At 29.6% G+C, this 21,988-nt stretch overlaps 1 protein-coding gene across 1 annotated transcript; it reads left to right on the top strand.

Annotated features, from left to right (window-relative positions):
- The first annotated feature begins 63 nt into the window (after window positions 1-63).
- LOC107442865 (transmembrane protein 72) lies at window positions 64-12,928 on the top strand. The gene is made up of 6 exons (XM_016056525.4): window positions 64-282; window positions 6,487-6,547; window positions 8,146-8,217; window positions 8,380-8,516; window positions 8,604-8,709; window positions 10,822-12,928. Exons 1-6 carry the CDS (start codon window positions 195-197, stop codon window positions 10,910-10,912), a joined length of 555 nt encoding a protein of 184 aa, XP_015912011.1. The 5' UTR covers window positions 64-194; the 3' UTR covers window positions 10,913-12,928.
- Window positions 12,929-21,988: the final 9,060 nt, after the last annotated feature.

Consider the following 21,988-nt stretch of genomic DNA (forward strand, 5'->3'; position numbering starts at 1 on the left):
ACACTCACTTTCTGGAAGCGATTGAATGCACTGAATGGAAGAAACAAAATTTGTTACAAACATGTATCTGGCAATTATAAACTTTGTTTATATATTTGTCTATTTACAATCAGAATGACATGTGAGGCGTACTTAGTTTATTTATTAGACTTAAATCAAAACGTTGTTCATTAGCCATGTAATTTTTTGTTAAGATGGAGCATAATAAGTCTCGAACATGCCTGAGAACATTAGAATTTATCGAGGTTACGACTCGGATTTGGGGTGTACTTACAATGATTGGTATGATACAATAGAGACCTTCAGTACTTATTTCAATTAAGTACAACAGTAATAATGTCCTAATATACAACTATAAATGCTGTTTTGATAAATAAAAGAAAGTTTATAAATAAAGCTCGAAATTTATTTATTAGAATAAAGTTCTGTTGTAAATTGCAGCAAACAAATAAATTTCACGGACGCCTTTTTAAATGTTATTCAAATGAACTACTAGTTCTACAGATGAATAAACAGATACAAATTAAAACTTAATAAACATTTATTAATTCTAAAGCAATCTCAATTTAGTGATATTTTCAAAACCTAACTAATTCGAACACTAAATAATCAACACAAAACATTTCAAGAAGGTTGCCAACATAAAAACCAAAGTTAAAGAATAAAAATTAAAAGAAAGCAGCAGCAGTCAGAGTCACGTGACACCAACTATAAAAGCATATTACAATCTCTAACATACTCCCACCTTGCAAAGTTAGGCTTATTGAACTTTGCAACCAAAATTTTACGAAAGTTGGAACTTTAAACTACTAGAGCTAAAAATAAAAAGAATGCTCATAAGTCCAACCGAACAGGAACTTTGATGATTCTTCCCGACTTAGTTTTAGGAAAATAATTCACCTCTAAAGCTTCATTGTTTTCTACAAAATCGTCAGTCCTTCTAGCAGCTTTTAAGACCTCAATATCAGTTTTGGTAGACACTTCTAATGGGTAAAGCCTTTGAAATGGACGGATCCTTTCCCCCTTACTGGTCCTCAGTTTTGCAACTCTAGGAATACCATCTTTACCAGGAAAAATTTCTAAAATAACTCCAAGTGGCCAATCGATGCGACGGACATTGTCATGTCCTATTAACACAACATCACCAACGTCTAAAACGTTATTTCTTCTTACCCCTTTGTGGACTAAAAGAGCAAGGTATTCATTTCTGAATCTTTGTCTGAGATTTTCACGTAGCTTCTGTAAACACTTTATTCGTTTTATGAGGCAAGATCGGTCTACATTATCTAGATCTGGTGTTTCGCTGTTACCGCCACCGTGAATAAACATTTCGGGTGTCAACGGTACTAATTCATTTGGATTATCTTGTATGTAAGTGAGTGGCCTTGAATTTATTACTGACTCACAGTCACACAATATCGTGTAGAGTTCTTCGTAATCGATGGTATATTTCCCTAGAACTCGACGTAGCAGTTCTTTGAGCATTCTGACCATTCGCTCCCACCACCCACCCCACCATGCTGCGGTAGGTGGAATAAATTTCCAAGTGATTCTCTGAGCGGTTGAGTATGCGGCTATTTTGTCCCAATCTAATGCTTTCAATGCTCTGTTGGCTCCCACAAAATTTGTGCCGTTGTCGGAATAAAGGATTGAAATCCGGCCTCGTCTGGCAATGAATCGTCTGAGGGCTTGGATATAAGCATCTGTGGTGAGTGATTGTACCAGTTCAAAATGGACCGCTCGGTAAACGGCGCACGTAAATAAAACGATCCAAGCTTTTCCTTTTGACTTCAAGTAGAGAGGACCAGCATAATCTACACCACTTACCTCGAAGACTTTTGTCAAGGTAACTCTTTCTCTAGGCAGCGGAGCGAAGGGAACTTCAACTGGTTTAGATTTGAAACGCTTGCATGTCACGCATTTAGAAATGACATCTTTTACTAACTTTTTAGCCTTAAGAATCCAAAACTTCTCCCTAAGTCTGACAAGTACGATAGAAGAACCAGCATGCATTGATTTCTCATGCTCTTCTCGTATTAACTTCATAGCGAAACTATTACCAGGTAAAAGAATAGGAAATTTAAAATCTTCAGTTTCATCACTATTTACAAGTTTGGTTCTTATTCGCAGTAATCCCTTTTCATCTCTAAATGCTTGCATTTTGTTAAGAAACTTCTCATCTTGAAACACTTTTAATTGCATGGATTTGAGCACTTGAGTTTCTGCTTCTTTGAATTCTTCATAGCTCAAGTTACCTTTTAATTTATTTTCATGTGATGTGTTATGTATGAAACGAAGAATCCATGACACCACTCTGATGTTTCTACTGTAAGAGGAAAAATGATCGCTCCATATTTCTGTAACTTCAATATTTACAATTGAAGATACGATCGTTCTTCTTTTTTCTCTAATCACTTCTTCTTCATTGACATCTTCCTCTGAGTCGTTAGTTGGCCATTCACGGGATGGAAGGTACAACCAACAGGGACCCTCCCACCATTTTGACTGGCACAATTGCTTAGCTGAACAACCTCTACTTGGCCGATCCGCGGGATTCAAGGATCCAGGTACATGTCTCCATGCTTGAACTGGTGTCAGTTTCCTAATTTCTTGAACACGGTTCTGTACGAATACACCCCACGTTTCTTCTCTTTTCAACCAAGCTAACACTGTGGTGGAATCTGTCCAAAAATACACATTGTGGGTTTTAAACTCTTTTCGTACCTCAGTGGATAGACGAGCAGATATTGTGGCACCAAGAAGTTCTAATCTTGCAATTGTTGTCTCTTTTTTCCCACAAGGGGCAATTCTTGTTTTACTTTGTACCAGCTGTACATAAACATTAATCATATAACAAACTCGCAGAAAGACTACTGCCGAATAGGCATACTTGCTTGCATCACAAAAAAAATGAAGTGAAATATTTTCAACTCCCTTATCGCAGTGCAACCATCTTGCTACCTTCACATTCTTCAAACATTCAAGCTCATTTAACCATCTTAGAAATTCTTCGCCCGTTTTTTGATCAACTTTAGCGTCCCAACCAATTTTAGACTTCCACAAATTTTGTAACAAAAGTTTTGGACGCATCATCACTGGACAGGTTATCCCTATGAGATCAAAAACTTTGTGTGAAGCTGATAAAATATTTCGCTTTGTGATCACTTCATTCTTTGTTTCATTAACATCAGGAATATTTATGGAAAGAGTATCACTTTGTCTGTCCCATATCATTCCTAGAATGTTTGTTGACCTTACAGTGGATTCAGCGGGATTAGTGAACTCCCACCCTCTTAAATCAAATTTTCTTTCAGCCATAATTTCTGTGGCAACTTCAATAAACTGTTCTAACTCTTGCTCAGTTTCAACACTAACTAAACAATTATCTACATAAAAACTGAGTAGCAGTTGGCGGATAATGCCTTCATGATATCTTCCATTTCCTTGTGTGGCTTCATCTAGTTTGTTTTCTAAGTGGTATCGTATGGTTGACGCAAGCAAAAAGGGACTACAAGAAACACCGAAGACAACTCTTCGATGACGGTAATGTTTGAGCTCACCTTGTTCGTCGTGCCATAGAAAACGTAGAAAATCTCTATCTGGCTTATGGAGACCTATTTGCAAAAAAGCTTTGCGTATATCTGCTGTTATGCCGAACTTATGGAGGCGAAATCTTGTCATTATGGAAGGAATTAATTCGATCAAATTTAGGCCCTTTTCAACACAGTCATTAAGACTGGGATGTCCCTTTTGTTTAGACGAAGCATTAAACACCGGCCTAATCTTTGTTGTACTGTTCTCCTTCACTACGTGACGATGTGGCATATAGTGACAAGTCAATTTCAGTTCTTCTACAGGAACTTCTTCGATGATGCCTTCTCGTTCCCATTCTTTGAAAACATTTCCATATTCCTCAAACAAATTTTCTGCTTTAAGCTTCCGAGTTGTTACTTGCAACCCTTTTAGTGCTAAATTAAAATTGTCGGGCAAAGGCAAATGTACGTCAAGCCAAGGTAGACTAACAAGGAAACGTTGATCTTCAACTTTAACAGTCTTTAAGAAATGATCTACCGAAGCGTTATAAAGTTCTTTTTTAGTCTCCTGTTCTGATGGATCCTGTATCCCTATGGTATCCAATGTCCACATATCTGATATATCCATTTCTTTCACTAAAAGAGAAGTTACCAACATAGAATTGCATAAAGATGTATCGCTTTCAGGCACTTTTCCCGACAAAGTCCAACCAAGTAAAGTTTCTATGGCGACAAGTCCACAAGTTAATACTTTACGCTGACCTGTCATAAGCTTCCCTATCACGTCAGCTCCAAGAAGTACTTGTACAGGTTGCAATTCATTACCAATATCTGATAAAGTTATCTTCATTTCCTGAAGCTCCTTGATCCACGGACCTGAAGTTACAGGTGTAATGTTATCACATATAGAAGACTGATCCAAAGCTTCCATGTTACAAGTTATGCTGCTTTTAGGATTTCTTAATCGAATTCTATAACATGTGTGTTCATACTTATCAGAGTTAATACCACCAAATAAAGAATGTATAAGTGTTTCTTTTCTTACCGGAGTATATCCCATTTGTTCCACGAGACTTTTCAAAATATACGTTTTTTGGGATCCGGAATCTAATACAGCTCTCACTAGAATTTCCTTGTTATCTGAAACCAGTTTGATTTTTAATGTCTGAAGAAACACTTTGGGACCATAAGTAATGTTAGACATGTTAATCTCAGAACTTTCACATTTCTCACCACTTTCTCCTGATTCTTTACCTCGGGTATCTAGCTTCTCACACATAAGTGGCACATGTCTTTTACCGCATACAATACATTTGATAAACATTTTGCACTTACGTACTGGATGACCAGGATTCAAACACGCAAAACAACACTGGTTTTTTCTTACTATATCTTGTCTCTCGGCTAAACTCATCCTTTGAGCGGTGAAACAGTCTGAGCTGGAGTGCTTTCCAGAACAAAAAACACATAATTTCTTTACCTCTTTTGAAGCCACAGTAAGTAAATTGGCAGCTGTAGACACTCTACCTGAAATCAAAGGCTTTCCTTTTTTCTTAAAAGTTTGGCGATTTTCACTTGAACCCAAACCCAGCCATGGCTAAATTTATTCTTTCCTCTCCTTCAGTTTCGGTTTTCAGGAAATTCATCAAATTGTTCAGTCGTTCTTTAGCATCAGTTGAAGCTGCGTAAGAAGGACTTCTGTTCCATGCTTTCAGGAACTCTTCTTGAAAACAAGATTCAACCATTGGATAAAGTATTGAAGCACATTTATCAGTTGTTACTCCTAGTGTCTCTAATGCTCTAAGGTACGATTCAAGCTTATCATAGAGAGAAGTCATTAAAATTTTTTCATTTTTCTGAACCGAAATTATTAATCTCAATAGTTCGCGAACATAAACTTCTACCAAAAGTTCATCTCTTCCAAACCGAGCTTTCAGACTATCAATTACCTTGGCGTAGTTAGCTCCGGTTGGCGGAAAGCTCTCTACAACTTCTCGCGCTCTAGATCCGCTTACAGTAGCTTGAATAAGGTACTGAAATTTATTTTCGGGAGCAATATCTACATCTTGATGAATCTGTTGGAATTGGCTCCAAAAAGGTAACCATTCCTTGATATCCCCACTGAATTGTCGAAACTCTAATTTGGGTAAATTAAATTTCCTCCTAGCACTAGTAATCATAGAATTTTCGGACTCACCTGCTATTGCCACTGGCGAGTTTACTTGAATTCGCGCCAACTCCAGTTCATGTAATCTTATTCTTTCCCGTTCTTCATATTGCTTTTGCTTTTCATCACATTCTAACTGTTTTTGCTTTTCTTCATATTCTAATCGTTTTTGATCCGCCTCTGCCAATTCTTTATGCTTCCGGTCACTAACAGTTGTTACCAAAATATCTTCAACAAACTGTGGATCTTCGGAATACTGCTTACTTTTCAAAATTGCTTCTTTCAGTTCCGATATTGTGACCTTTTGTGGTAATGTTGCGCCAATTTCTTCAGCGACGAACAACAAATCTTCTTTTTTAAATCCTTTTGCTGCTTGAAACATTGTTTCGAATCGGAAAAAATGTCCTGTCACGGACGCCAGAAAATGTAAATTGCAGCAAACAAATAAATTTCACGGACGCCTTTTTAAATGTTATTCAAATGAACTACTAGTTCTACAGATGAATAAACAGATACAAATTAAAACTTAATAAACATTTATTAATTCTAAAGCAATCTCAATTTAGTGATATTTTCAAAACCTAACTAATTCGAACACTAAATAATCAACACAAAACATTTCAAGAAGGTTGCCAACATAAAAACCAAAGTTAAAGAATAAAAATTAAATGAAAGCAGCAGCAGTCAGAGTCACGTGACACCAACTATAAAAACATATTACAATCTCTAACAATAAAGTTCTGTATATAAGAAAACACTTTAATAATGAATTTTTTTTTCTCTTAGTCATGTGGGGTGTTGGAGCAGACCTAACAATACACAAGCATGGCCTTGGAGCTTATACATTGTAAGGAGATCTTTCTTTTCTTAATTTTTTCTTAAATATTACCCTAATGTATGTTCTTTGCAATATTTTATTTTCGTATATGTCTAATATATTTGAAATAAATTGGATATTTTAATCGTCCACGAAGTTTAAGAATGCCATCTAAAATTATACTCAGCTGATAGAGTTTGCTGTTCTTATGGAGAGGGATTTTCTTTTTTAGATGATCAAGCTCTTGGTAAAATTCTGATTCTTGAGTGAACTTAAAAATATTTATAGAAATATCAATTTCTTCCAATGACTTTTTGGAAGAAGCATGGAATGCTTTTGATTATGTTTAGTTATTGGACATTTGAATTGTCCTTTCACGGTCTTGATTTCAATAACCCTTACCACACCATTGCTCGTGAAAATGTTTTTGCTATTCTACCTAAAATCCATTTCATAGGTAGAAGATTTTGAGCCTTTGAAAGAACCAAATCGTTCACTTTAGAGTTATTATTATGTTTATTCCATTTACCCTGCTGCTGGAAAGGCTGAAATAGTCTTTTTTCCACCTAGACCAAAATTGATTACGGAGCAATCGAACAGGTATCATCTATTTTCATTGAAACTGAACATAATTGCATCTATCAGAGAAAAGTTTTATAAATTGAACATACTAACTTTAGCTTTTTTGCCTCAAGAGTTAAAATTTAATGATTTGAACCAATAATTCCGATTTTTTCTAGTTTTTGACTTGATCACTTTTGGCACAATATAACTAAATATTCTTTGCTTATTGATGCAAAGTAATGTAATTTTCAGTGTAAAAATAAGCAGCAACTAAAGCCTTTTTTTTCTAATTAAGAGGTATTGATTAATAAGCTTTATATAAATGTTTTTTTTACTTTAAAATTTATTTATAATATATATATATAACTCTTAAAATAGCTACTACATTGAGCGGTGTAGAAAATTCTCAAAGCATTACAATAGTGTTTTCAAAATGTTTATCAAAAGTAACATTTGTATATTGTTAAAATTATTGATAATAATTTTTCTATAATAGCAAAAGAGAAAAATTCATTTGATTTTCTGATGCTTGTTAAAATAATAGAAATCAAAATATATTTAAATAGTAATATTATTAAACTAATTTCAAAGTCCTGCTCATAAATATAGAGAATTCAAAATAATGAACGAACAAATTGATATAGAAAATTATTTGTTTTATATTTAATATAACAGAAAATATTTTTTCTTCTTTTTTTCGGCAATATTTTTTTTTTTCTCTTTTTGCAAGGAAAAATTTTGTGAATCAAAAAATTTTTTACAATAAAAATTTTTTGGCATTTTTTTTTTTTGTAATCTGTAAGCAAAAATTCACATGGAACTTCTTGAATTTCCAGCCTTTTTCTCACAATTAGACAAATTCTGCACCCCTGTCTACTTATAGATATTATATTAAAGGTTCTCAACAGTTAAAATTATGTTTGTTGTCTTACTGTATTTTTCACTATTTACTCTATTTTTCATAAATTGTGCAAGGGCAGTTTTGATATTTCAGATACGTATTTTAATAATTTATTAATATCTATGACCAAATTCTGGGCTTATTTTCTTATTCTTTTGTTTAGGTTCATTGCAGTAATTCTTACAATCTTTGAAACATCATTTGCTATCAACATTTATTTAGATTTCATCATAAAGTAAGTTTTTTTAATAGTTTTAAGAAGTAGAGAATAAGGTTATTGTAATTAGTTTTGCGATTAAGAATTAAAGGGTAATCTGATGTGAAAATCTGATTTTTATTTAAAAATTGTGATATTACTTTTGATTTAGAAAAACATAATTTTTAATTGTTTCTTTAGGGATGAGAAAAATATATGCTTCCAATGCTGGCAACTTATTCAAGAAATGGATATTTGGAAGAAGACAGCTTTGTATCTTTTCTTGTCTATCTTTTGCTTTATCAAACCACATGAAATGTGGTTGGCAGCTATAGGGGGTATAATATTTTTGTTTTTTTTTTAATATTTTATGCTCAGTAATGCTTTGCTAAATGGTTTACTTTGCTTTTTTCACTTCATTCTAGGTTGTATGCTACTAGTTTTGGCTTTATTATATCTAGTATTTTCATATAAAACATATTTAGCTGAACAGGAAACATTAATGTTTGATAAGGAATGCTCATATGATAGGTGAGTCGTAAATCTGGTCGTAAGTTTTTGTCCTTAGTATTTGATTGATTTTTAAAAAAAATTTAGTATTGATCGCAAAATAATTTTCTGCAATTTGTTTTCATGAGGAAGGGAAAAATTGCTTTTGAATAAATCTTTTTTCAACTTCAAACTACTTCTTTAACTGATTAACCTAATTTAATGTGTGTCATATTCAATATCATCTAATGTTCAACGATTTTTAAAGGACTGTGGTGCATTATTTCTGCTCTTGTTTTTTTATGAAGTATAGTGTGGCTTTCAGGAGAACTCTTTCAGACTCCCGTCTCATGTCGTGGCGGATACTATGGTTACGAAGAAAGGTCACTTCGTATAGGGGTGTGGGGAGAATAGTTTTGTCTCAATCTTAGCTTAGGTCGTTGTGAGTAAACCAATCGACACCTTCTTACCTCCACTTCACTCCTATTAGAAATGTGCTCTCACATGTAACCATAGCAGCACACAGCCCCAGACTTTCAGTCTGGAGGAGTTCTCCTCAAAACTGCACTATATATATATTTTTTCAAGCTTTTTGTATTTTGATTTAAAGATGATTGCGTTGTGGATTTAACATTGACACAGGGTAGCCACAGAACAAAGAACTTTATAGATCTGGAAAATCAGGGAATTTAATTAAAATACCCAAAAAGTTTGAGATACCCAATATTCCGATATTTTTTCAAATAAATCTGGTTTTGTATTAAATTTTTTTTTGGGGGGGGGGGGAAATGTATTTATTTTCAACTCTGATAGCAAATGTTTTGTAATATATTTTATGCTTTAAAATAAAGCATAACTAAAAAATTAATAAGCTATCCTCCCATTATAAAAATTTTATATAATCAATTCGGAAAAGTCATGAATTTTTTTATTTCTTAATGTTTGTGGGTACTCTGTAAGCATTTACTACCACATCAGCCAACCATGTCAAAGAACCTAACCCCATTTTTGGGGCTCTATCTTTTTAACCATGATAGAATGCCATTTAATTTTTACGCTAGTCAGACGACGTGGACAGCTTCTGAACTGGTACTCCTCTCTCCAAACTTCCACAGCCAACAAAGAAAAACATTAAATTATAACAGATTTAAGGTGTACCTTGCTACGTATACACATCAGATGTTTTACCGGCTATCATATTCAAACTCAGTATCCCAGCTTTTCCCTGTGTGGTGTAAGTGAAGCCTTAACCAAATGCGTTGTCAAAGTGGTTTGGCATTTACTAACAAGTGATTCAGCTTTGTTTTAGATTTCGTAACTTCCATAGTCTTTACAGAAATTTCTGACAAAATTAGTTGTATTCTTGGAATTACAAACACATAGTAAAATATTGCTAAACAAACTAAAAAACTTTCTTTTTTTTCTCCAAAACTGCTCATGAAAAGTTGATAGCGAATTTCTATCATGTGAGCCATAAGTTGATTTGATGAAATTCATATTGTTATATAGTGAAAGTATAGTAGTATGGGGGTCGCCATGCATTGAGTGATATGTTCAGTTTTTATGTTTGCAGCCGAAATCGAATGGTAAAAAACAAAGTTTATATTGTAAACTGCAAGTACAATAACAATGTACTGTTCGTTTAAGATAGGTACTCTGACCGCTACTAAGTCTGCGGCAGTCTGATGCTATGGAAACAAGAAGAGGGCATTTTAGGGAGGGTAGCTTCAATGAAGAGGATTCCTTTTCTCTTGCCGAAACCAGTCCTAAAGAGGGACCCCGCACCCCTGCTTGAAATAATCATACCTCGTTACCATAGTCACCGCCACAGCTCTATACGAATGTCTGGCAGGGTACCTTTCTTAGACAAACAGTAGAATAGATTGTTTTCTTATCTTAAATATAAAAAAAGGAAGAGAAAGAAATGTTGTCTCATTATGAATTTTAACTACTAACTCAACCTGTACTTATCTTTTTATGGTTAACCTTCTGTATCCGAAGTAACATTCTATGTATTTTATTCTTTTTTCAAAGTTTTATTATATAGGTGCTATACAATTTTTGAAGTTATGCTTCAAGATATGATAAATTGTAGTTATGCCAGATATTTTGCATTTGTCAGTTATAGATTAACTTTTATTTTATCAACTCTAGATTTGAAGATCTTCAAGATGAAATTGATGACCGGCTTCCCGAACCGAACTGTGGAAATGTGGCTGATCAGGATACTATTCTGAGAGTATAAGTGATCTGACCCAAGTTATTTAAACCAAAGAAATAACCATTTCAGGCTTTACATCATGCTGTGATCATATGCTGATGAATGGTTCATTGCCTAATGCTGTTGCCTTTCCTAAAGTTAGAAGCTTTAGCTCAATTTAGTACACTTGTTATAATTTTTTTTGTTGGTTTGATTCATAACTGTTATGTTTTTCCTGTTATTTTACGTATGTAGGACTATTTAGAAAACAAGACATGAAAGAATGAGTTTTTATTATTAATTTGGTATTTTGATAGTCTTATGAACTATGAACTCTTGTTTAGCAGAAAATTATTACTATGATCTTTAAATGTCTAATTGTTTTTCTTTAAACGTTATAGAATTTTAGTTAAAAGTATTTCCTAAATACTTGTTTTTGAATATATATTCTTCTTTATATTTTACCGTATTGTGATATTTTTCAAAATTATACTAATTCTCAAAAATTGTTTACGTGTTAATACTGTAAGTTCTCTGAAATCTCCTGTTTTTTTAATCCACTATAATTTTAGAACATAAACAATTGTCTGAATTTATAGTTAAATAGGTTTTAGTCTAGTTAATGCTATAGTAGCACAAGTTAATTTTCTAAAAGCAGTTACAATGCATAAAAATTACTTTTGTCTTTAAAAAACATGCAGTGCAATATTTTTTCAAACATTATTTTATATTAAACAAGTTTTTACGTTTATATTTTTATCTATTTTAAAATTATATCTTTAGTCTCATTTTTTTTAAAATCTATAGTGCATTTATATTTAAAGAAAGTTAGAAAAAGGATAAAAGAATTTAATAATTGAATCTAAATTATCAATTATACTTAAGTTTACTAATTTTTCTTTTAATATGCTAGCATTCATTTCTATTTATTTAGAAATAAAGATATAATTTAAAAATATAAACTAATAAAACATTTTAAATCTTAAGAATTCTAAATTAAGGGTTGTGGCGAGAAGCTATGCAGATTCAGAGAGTCTACAGTTATGTTAAGATTTATTGTAAATTTTGCTGATGGCATTTTAGAAGCAGCATTTATCTTCTTTTTTTTTTTTTTTTTTTTTTTGTTACAACACTGAGTTTATATCTCAGCTTTTAATTATTATTGATTTCATATTATTTGAAGTTATCTTTTCCCATCTAGTTTGTTATCATTCATTGTTTTATTTTACCTTTTGTGTTATCTATTTTTGTTAATTTGTTCCTACTAAGTAAATTAATTGTATATTCAGTTTTTCCAAACAAAATTCATCTTGCCAACTTGAATTACAATCGGGATAATTTTCCTCATTAACCTGAAATGTAGGGAAATGTCAATTTTTCATACCTGTTTAATTTGTGTACAAAAGTATTTAATTTAATCAAATTGTTTGTACATATACATTATTGATTTAAGCTCTGAAATATTTTTTTTTTCTGAAATTTTTAAAATTTGAAAATAATAGTAAATAAAAAAAATTGATAAATAATTTTGATGCAATTATTAGTTTCAGTTTTTTTATATTTGTTATCCAATATTGCAAATTTGTTTGTTATTTTATTTTCTGCGAAGTTTTTTTTTATTTCAAATTTTTAAGTTTTAAAAATAATTTTATATAAAAATTATTAAAAGTTTATTTTTGATTTTTTTACTTATAAATAAAAAAAAAATTTAAAGTGTTTCAGTAATAAGCCTTTTTCTATTTCTTATTAAACAAACTGAATATGTGTTGCATTTAAAACAAAATCATAGTATTCAATTTTGATGAATTATATGTTTTAATTTTTCAAATTTGAATTTTTTTTTAGGGAATGATTTTCTAAATCACAATTATATTTTATAATGAAATAACTTGGCCTTTTTCACTTTAAGTGATAGTCACATTTAAATTAGAATATTTTTTCACTCTCGCCGCTAGCCAGAATATAATGATAGTTATTTTTATAGTGAAATATTTTTTGATATGTGTTACTTGTCAATTGTCAAACAATGATAGTTAGTTATAACTCAGAAAATTACCCAACAATACTTTTTTGTTTTTTTTTTAAACTGTTGGAAAGTTGGTGAAAGGCAATATTTTTACGCATAGCAGTAAAAAAAGAAAGGAATATATGAGAGCCATGACGTTCTACATTTCATGGCTCTCATATATTCCTCATATTATTATTGTTTTAATGCTTTTTTATTTGTTTCTTTAAATTTGCGACAATTCCAAATTTAGCTGTATGAATAACTTTCACTATTTAATGTAATAAAATAACATTTGATTCCTGGCTTTTTTTTTTTTTTTTCTTTTTTTTTTTTTTTTTTGGATATTTTGACTATATATCTATTTTTTTTCCTACTTTTGTTGAAAACCTTTCTGAAATTGGTGAAAGTCACTATTTGAACTCTTAAGAAAAAGGAATCTGTAAGTGCATGAAGTTGCATATTTCTTTGGTAAAATAGAAAAAATGAAAAACTAAAAAAAAAAAAAAAAAAGTAGTGTTGTGATGCTTTTTTTTTTATTTGTTGCATTATATTTTGGGGCAGTTTTAAAGATAGCTGTATGAGTAACTTTCACTAATTATTATAATTAAATAGCACTTAATGTCTGACATTGTTTTAATCTTTAGTCTATCAAACCTTTTTTTTTTATTTTACTTCTGTGAAATTAGTGATATTTGAACTCGTAGCTTTAGGTAAGATGAGTCTATATATGTCGTAAGTTACATTTTTCTGTGGTTAAAAAAAATTACAGAAAACAAAATGAAAAGTATTACAAAGCATTTTAATATTTTTTCTTTATTATTAGTTATATATATTTTTGGAGTAGTTCCAAAATTATTTATAGGAATAACTTTCATTTTGTTATAATAATGATGCAAAGTTTGATACCATACATTTCTCAGACAATTAGTCAATAATCCCTTTTACTTATATACTTTTTTTTTTATCTGTAACATTTTGGAATAGTTCCAAAAGTGAAACCATTACAATGAGATAGCTTAAACTTCTTCAGGCTAGAGACCCTACATAAGCAAAAAGTGTTTTGTTTTTCTGCTGCTTGGAAATAAATTTACTGAGGAAAAAGTTAACAATCAAAACAAATTAGATCTAAATTTTAGTAAATTATTTGCATTGAAATTATGATAAGTAGTTCTTATTAACCTATAGTTGACTACTATATATATACATACAGGGCCCATCCTAAGCTTTCACCACCTTGCCAAATGCAATGAAATCGTACATTTGACGAGTAAAATTGTGTTTTGTTGTTGAATTATTTTTTCCTATGGAGCAAAAAATATCTATTTGACTCAATTCTCAAAATTACGTCAAATTGGGTTTTTCTAAACTAATCAGTATTTCTTTATTTGATTGCTGTCATTTTTAGTAGATGCGCCGCATAACCAATGAAAATTGGGTCCAAATAATACAAGCTTGAAACAACTAGCGAAAAATATTTTTCTATGTGAAAAAAAAATTTTAAGATTTGCAATTGGTGAGGAGTTTTGAAAATTGGCTAACACTTTTGATATTTGATGCATATAATTTTAAATCCTTAGCTCGAGCCCTGTATATATACATCTATATATGTGTATATTACTTTGTGCTATTGAAGAAACAAGAAGATTCTTGAAAGTATCACTTATATATTTCATAAAATCAGTACCCAAACTGAGTATTAAATGATGAAGTTACATAATATTTATTAATATTTTAGTTAGTTTCCAATATAAATTATTGAGTATTCAGCTACTTAAATATGTCGGTGCCAGTTTCGTTATCTATTTCATTTTTTTAGTGTCCCATATTCGAATTCTGTAAATATGTTATTAATTACATTAAAGTACTTCAATATTTTGTTATGGATATATTTTAGACAATCTCATGAGTGCTGATTTGAGCAATAATATTTCAAATTTATGTTTATCTTGTTGTTTTTAGTGTTATAGCATTCGTTAAAACTTTTGTTAAAGTACTTAATTGAATAATTTGAATACGGCATAAATATTTTATTTCATATAAATGTTTTTGATTTGTGATTCTTTTTTGCATTTCCATTAAAGTTTTCTTAGAAATTTCCTTTTTTAGTTGGAAAGGGTTAATGTTACTTATTAGTTCCATACTATTTTGCTATTCTGTGTCAGTATTTTGAAATTTTACTATTCAATGTTAAGAAAATCTATATGGTTAACTTTATTAGCTCAAAGTATTTAGACCCGCATTCTCATTTTTTCATTTCAATCAGCTATTTGACTCCATATTCATCTGTAAAAATCTCATAGTTTGTTAAGTATATCAGGGATGTTTTTTACTTATAACCTTTTCTTTATAATATCTTTCATATGTTACTATATAATACGGAATGTTTTCAAACATAATTCATGTGTATTTATACTTAACCACTTATCAATTCAGTTATATTAGTAATTGAAAATTTGGTATAGTAAAACAATGTACAAGACTTGGGACAAAAAAATTAACAATGCATTTGATGCTTTACAAAAAAAATTTAAAGGCTAGGCCACAGAGCTATTCATACTTACTTTAAATACTCTTCTGACAAAAAAAGTTCTTAACAAGCATTTTCAATTCGCATAATTTATTGTATAAAATTTTGAAAAAATTTGTAACTACCTAGAAAGTTCTTTTTAAAAAAAGTTTTATGCAAAATGAATTGTTTTTTTTGAAGTACTTCAAAATAAAATTGCGTGACGTCAATTTGAGTTATTTTATTTTTGTTTCTGCAAGATTAAATTTTAATTTAAATGCTTTACAAGCAATATTTCCAAATTTTATTATTCATTTTATTTTCAAAAATATAAGAAAAATATTCTGATAAAATTAGTTTTTAATACAGTTTTCATAATGTTACTATTAAACCACAACTACTTAAAAATTTTTAAAGTTTCAATCTATTGTTCTAATTGTTGTATAATATTATATTTCCAAGTAAAAATAATTTAAATCATTCTAATCTTTGTGATGCGTGAAAATTTTTGCTTTTTTTTTCCCTTTCAAGAATTTTTCACTGTTAGAAAATATTTGCAATTATTGAAAATATTTACAATTGCACTGTTAGAAAATTTTTGGCTATTATATATTAAATAAAAATATCTTCTTGTAAATAAATCTTTTAGTGCTATTTTGCGTAGTATTTTGTATGGTATACAACTTACTATTATAAAGTCCCTTTTTTTTAAACGAATGTTATAAAACTTAATACGAGCTCAATATTTTATTCATGTATTTCAAATTCTTAATTGTAAAAGAAATGAAACAGATAGTATTGACATTCACAAAGCAATTTTTCTTGCATTGCCTTTTTATAAGCTTTCTATAGTGTTCTTTGAAGCCCTAAGCTTTTTCATCTTCTTGGGGGAAAAATTTAAATTTATGCAAAAAAAACTTCTTTGTGTTGAGTCAAAATTGTAAAGAAAAATCATCTTTGGTATTTTTTAGAACACTCACCTTAAATATAAGCTTAATTGTTTTAGACAGATTTAAACATAAAATTATAAGTATTATGATAAAAGTATTATATACTAGGAAGCTCATCTTTTTGTATATTTAATTCATATTCATCTAACTAAACTAAACTCAGTGGCTTGACCGACCATGTAGGTCAAGGACCTACTGTGCCTATCCTAGTTTTCTCTGGGGTACATATGCAGATGTTCCAGTTGCGTTATCAGCTGAAGATGGAAGAGTATTTAGTTCGCAAGGATTCTGGGTACTCATTTTATGAACCCACTGAAGATATGAAATGCTGAGTTTACCTTGCCCGGTCCGAGGAGCTTGGTGCACTGCCACTCAACCACTAGGCTTCTCATATCCTTCTAAATTCTTTAATATTCGTATTAAACTACTAATGTTATCTATATCTGTAATCTTTTTTCTTTTTTTTCTTTTTTTTTTTTTTTTTTTTTTGATTTTTTTAAGGAAAAACTTTAAACTCATTTTTTTTTTTATCAAGTTTAGTTTGTTTTAGTATAAATATTTTTATTTATACTTTTGAAATATTAGGCGACTATCTTTATGCAAAAATTATTTAACATAAATAATTGTTTAATTAGTATGGTTAAATTACTTTCTTACATTTTTATACTAATAAGACATTTCAAAAATAAGATTGAACATTATGTATAAGAAAGTTTGTAATATTGTTTCAAAAAACTTTGTGTATTGGCAGAATTGTTTTTATGCAAAAACAGAATTTATAATTCTCTTAAAATGCCTATATAATTAGAAGTCTTGAAAAAATATTAAATTAATTTTGTGTGTAGAATCATCAATGCAGAAGTTTGATTTTCCTCTCCATAGTAGTAAATAATTATTTTGTTGCACTTAATATTTCTGTAATAAAATATCATATTTCTATATGGCAGCACTTTCAAACGTTTTTATAGCATTTTATTTGTTAGTTGATGTCCAATAAGAGTATAAATTGTATGTTTTTGTAACAAAATTGTTTCTTAATAATTCAATGTAGCCTAAAGTACATATTAAGAATTGTAAAAACATTGTGAATAAAAATTATTGCCTTTAATGCAAAAATTGTTTAAAAAAAACATTTATTCTCCTTACAATATAGGCAATAATGTTTTATTTATGGTTCATTTGTTTTAATTATGAAAAGATAACACTATATTTTTCCGTTTAGACATAAGGAACTTTTTATAAAAGTATCGTGTCATTTTTGTCTATAATGCAATCATTTCAAATGAGCTAAATTTAATTTCAAATATTAAATACTGGTTTATTTCTAAACGTTTATGTTGGCTTAAAAACTTAATTAAACTTTTACTTAAAAACATAAATATTGAAGTGTTTAAGAGCATGTAAATGTTTCAGAATGATTTTCATATATATTAAAGAATTTTCATATGGATAATGTTCTCAAAGCTTAAAAAAAAGTTGCTACTGATTGCTTGTTTTGTACTTAACTTCGGATTTAAATTGTACAAATTCTTTTTCCTCTTTATTTTCGATTCCCTCATAATTTTATATAATAACTTATTTTTGGAAGAAGACAAGTACTTTGATTTATTTCATTCATTTTTATTTATTATTACAGATATACATAAAAAAGTAATCAAGTGAATTTAAATATCCATAAATCTAATTTTTAACTAAGAACTGTGTGAAATACTTAGTTTCATCTTTAGATTAGGCTTATTATTTTAGTTTATCTTTTAATTAATAATCACATGATTTTATAAATTTCATGATGAATACTACTTTCTTTCACTTTTTAATACACAACATGTACTTAAATTATTTAGTTTCATTTTCGTTTATTATTTCAAATGCATTTTAAAAACATCCAAAAATTCGCTTTATTTATTTAATCGCATTCTCTGTTCTGAAATTAAAGAATGAATTCATAATATTTGTTGTATGTAGCTCCACCTTATCAATAAGTAGTAAAATCACTGAATTTTTTCAAGTTATTTTTGATTTTCATTATCAAAAAATATTGTAGGATACGTAGTTTAGATATGTAATATGTTTAATCTTCTGGCTTCCATTTATCATACTTAAAATGTATTGTTGAAAATTATTAATAAGCATTGAAACGAAATAAGGTTTTTTAAACATATGATTATTGTTAACCCGTTGCTGTTAGCCACATAACTATTGATAAAATAATTTAGCAAATTTCTTTTCCATCATAAGTTAACTGAAGTATAATAACAAAAATGTAACATAATAAATTTTTAAAATTTAGAATTAACTTAAAATTAAATACATTTATTTATTTTAAAGTTGGTTAAGATTAAAATTTAATTCAAAAATATTTTGTTAGATATTGCGTATATACTGCCAAAGGTGACCAAGTCAATTGTATAACCATCTAGACATGGATATTTTTAGCTCTAGAGATTTTGATCTGAAAAACTTGATTATTTTTGGCCCGTGTTGATCGATTATAATTAGCTAGGTGTTAGCTTGAGCTTTTTTACCCAAATATTTAACTAACAAGTGAGTTGGATACATTAGTGACTTTGTCACTTATGGCTGTATACCTACCCTACGATGCATAGTAGTAAGTTTGAATAATTTTTATAATACTTTAATTAATAATCCAATATAAATGGGAGAAAAAATTGTATAATCAATTACTAAAGCTTATATTGAAAAATATACTGTTCTTAATTTTGCTTTATCTCTTAATTTAACAAAATTCTTCATGTAATATTGTCTACTGCTGTTTGAATATTCCTCTGTTCTAAATACATTTTTCAATATATATATATATTCTTATTGCAACTCATTGTACATGTTTAAACTTGTTATTTTTAAGTTATATATTGTTTTTATTATTCTCTTTAAGTGTGAGTCTGCACTTTCATGTACTTCAATATATATGGTGTTCTATATTTAGATAGTTTTATGAAAAGTATATTCACCATACAGCTGATGTGTTCTCAGCCAATTAAGGATATTCTAACTATGTTAGGTTTGAAGTATTATATATGTGTGTGCCATTTAATAAAATGCATTTTCAATTTATGTTGTTTCATTCAAATTTAATATAACTATTTCCTCCATTTCAATTACTAATATTCTAGTCTTAATTTCTTTCACAATATAAGAGCATAGTGAGGGAATTTTCTAAATGACAGTTTAGTAAGTCTGAGCAGAGCAGTAGTTGGGGGAGACGCCGTTTCCTGAAACATTTAGTTTGCTCTAACAAAAATTTACATTTTTGAAAAAAATTTCAAACTAATTTTTTTTTACCTTTTCATTCTTTATTTATTATTTTTGTTTCGAAGGGAAACAAAAACTTCTGCTCGGTTCTGGGGGGGGGGGGAGAATTTTCACTCTGGCAGAAGTGCTGATTGCTTAAGTGCTCGAAGTGCTTAACGTTTTTGACTTTGCTTAAAAGCTAAGTAATCAAAGTAAATATTTATTTTTGATTTGCCAGTTTTTAATGAGAGCAAAATATTTACATAAAGTTGCTTTTAGTTCATTTCATCTGGTCGTAAAATTTTGTATATTAGATTAAGTTATTTTTCTTTATAACTCTGTTTTACATGTTCTATTATCTGGTTAACAAGGAAACCAATTTAATAGCAAATAATTATGTTCAAACAATAAAGGAAATAGGGGCTTATGGAGTTCATTCACTTTTCTTTCTTTTTATACATATAATAAAGACATTTTTAAAGTACGTAACATAAGTTATTACAAATGTGAACTTCTCTTACTGTTAAACTGTAACAAGACAAATCTATCTTTTACAGTCTACCTGCATTTTTATATTGCCCTCTAGCTATCGAAAGGCAATGTGTTTAAAAAATAAGTAGCACAGTACTTTTCAAATGCTAATTATGAAGTATGTACTCCACTAATATTTAAACGAAATTCATATAATTTATTATACTATAGAATTATTTTATCAATAGCTTTTATAATTTTTACACATATATAAATTTTTGATGTCCCCAAGCAGGGTTCAAATTGGTTAGGAAAAACCTGGAATTCTCAGGAAATTTTAATTTGACTCTAAAAAAACAGTCAAGTAAAGTTTTTGTTTTTTTTATATAGAGAGGGGCCTGGAAAATGTCTACATTATACCTGGTAAATAACCAGTGTTAGATTGTCAGTAATCAGTTATTGAGATTCGATTTGAATAATTCTAATATCTATTGCAATTATTTGTTGTAAAATTTTTGCTCTCAAAATCTTAATGAATAATTTATTGAGAGTACAGATTGAGCCTGATGTGTTTTCACAGAAAAAGAATTAAAGTTTCTCGATTAAAAATTGGGTGATATACAGGGTGTCCCAAAACGACCGCATAAACTCTGCACTGCTAGACTCCTCGTTGGGAGTACATAAAAACTGCCCAACGAAGCGTTCCTGTACGATCCATAGTTTACGAGAAAAATACGAAAAACAAACTATAACGTCACTGCTGGTGCAAGAAAAACCACTTTATTGAACATATCAACAGCAGTATACTATGCACAATTTAAATCAGATGTTCAAAGTGCATGTCGAGGCAGGCTTGAGTACGCCGTGGATATGTCCAATAAAGTGTTTTTTTTCTTGCACCGGCAGTGACGTCATACTTTGTTTTTCGTATTTTTTTTCGTAAAATATGGATCGTACAGGAACGCTTCTTTGGACAGTTTTTATGTACTTCCAACGAGGAGTCTAGCTGTGCAGAGTTTATGTGTTCGTTTTGGGACACCCTGTAGATAAGATATGGATTTACATTGAAATTTTCCTAAAAGTCATGGATTTTTTTTTCTAAAATTAAGTTGGCTGAAAAAAAAATTGCTGAACAGATCGATATGGATAAGAGACAGTCAACTGATTTGTTCAGAAAGACAAAATTCAGTTATTTCGTATCCTAGACTAATGTAACTCCAGAATCAGCGGCTTGTAATGACTCGCCCTTTGCTTTACTGGTTGAAGAAAGGTGTTTGTTTTGATCAAGTTCCACGCCCTACAGTTGTGACCATTTGTTTTGTCACACCCTGTATGCATAGATTTAGAATAATTTTTATTAACCAACAAGAAATACAGAATACAAATAGTTTTTTTTTTTTTTTTCTATTTATAAATTTAAACCAAATAATATTAAATTTTATTCTTACAGTAAAAAGTTTAATCAATTTGTTAGGAGAGGGGATAACTGGAAGAAAAATATGACATTTCTCTGGGGAAAAAATTAAAACTAAGGAATAATTAAGCATTTTTATTAAAATATATCTTAGAATTCGTGAAGTGAATGATAAAAATATTATTTGAAAGTCTACTGTTTTTTATTTTAAAATTATTGTAATTAAAAATTTAAATGAATACAAATTAAAAAAAATTTCGAGCTGTCTTAATTTATTATATTTTTCACAGTGTAGATAATTTCTTTAAAAAAAATGTCCTGGGATATTCCTTGTTCCAAAAGTTAAAGCATTTACTCAAATCGGTACGGGAACAAACTCGGCGAGGGTACCAAACTTAAGCGAAATATCTTGCAACAAAGGAAAATTTCAAACAATTTTATTTAAAAGCAAAGGTAGCCATGAAAATTTACGATTACATATTTTTCTATTGGCTATTTTTTGCAGAGTCAACAGTTAATA

This window comes from Parasteatoda tepidariorum, chromosome 4, assembly GCF_982258835.1.
Source record: "Parasteatoda tepidariorum strain Cologne lab strain chromosome 4, Ptep-v5.0, whole genome shotgun sequence".
In the NCBI taxonomy this organism is placed as follows: domain Eukaryota; kingdom Metazoa; phylum Arthropoda; class Arachnida; order Araneae; family Theridiidae; genus Parasteatoda; species Parasteatoda tepidariorum.

Coding starts and splice junctions, on each gene's coding strand:
- LOC107442865 (XM_016056525.4), top strand. CDS start 195: ATGGAGCATAATAAGTCTCGAACATGCCTGAGAACATTAGAATTTATC. Junction 6,548..8,145: donor GGCCTTGGAGCTTATACATT/GTAAGGAGATCT, acceptor TCTTTTGTTTAG/GTTCATTGCAGTAATTCTTA. Junction 8,517..8,603: donor GTGGTTGGCAGCTATAGGGG/GTATAATATTTT, acceptor ACTTCATTCTAG/GTTGTATGCTACTAGTTTTG.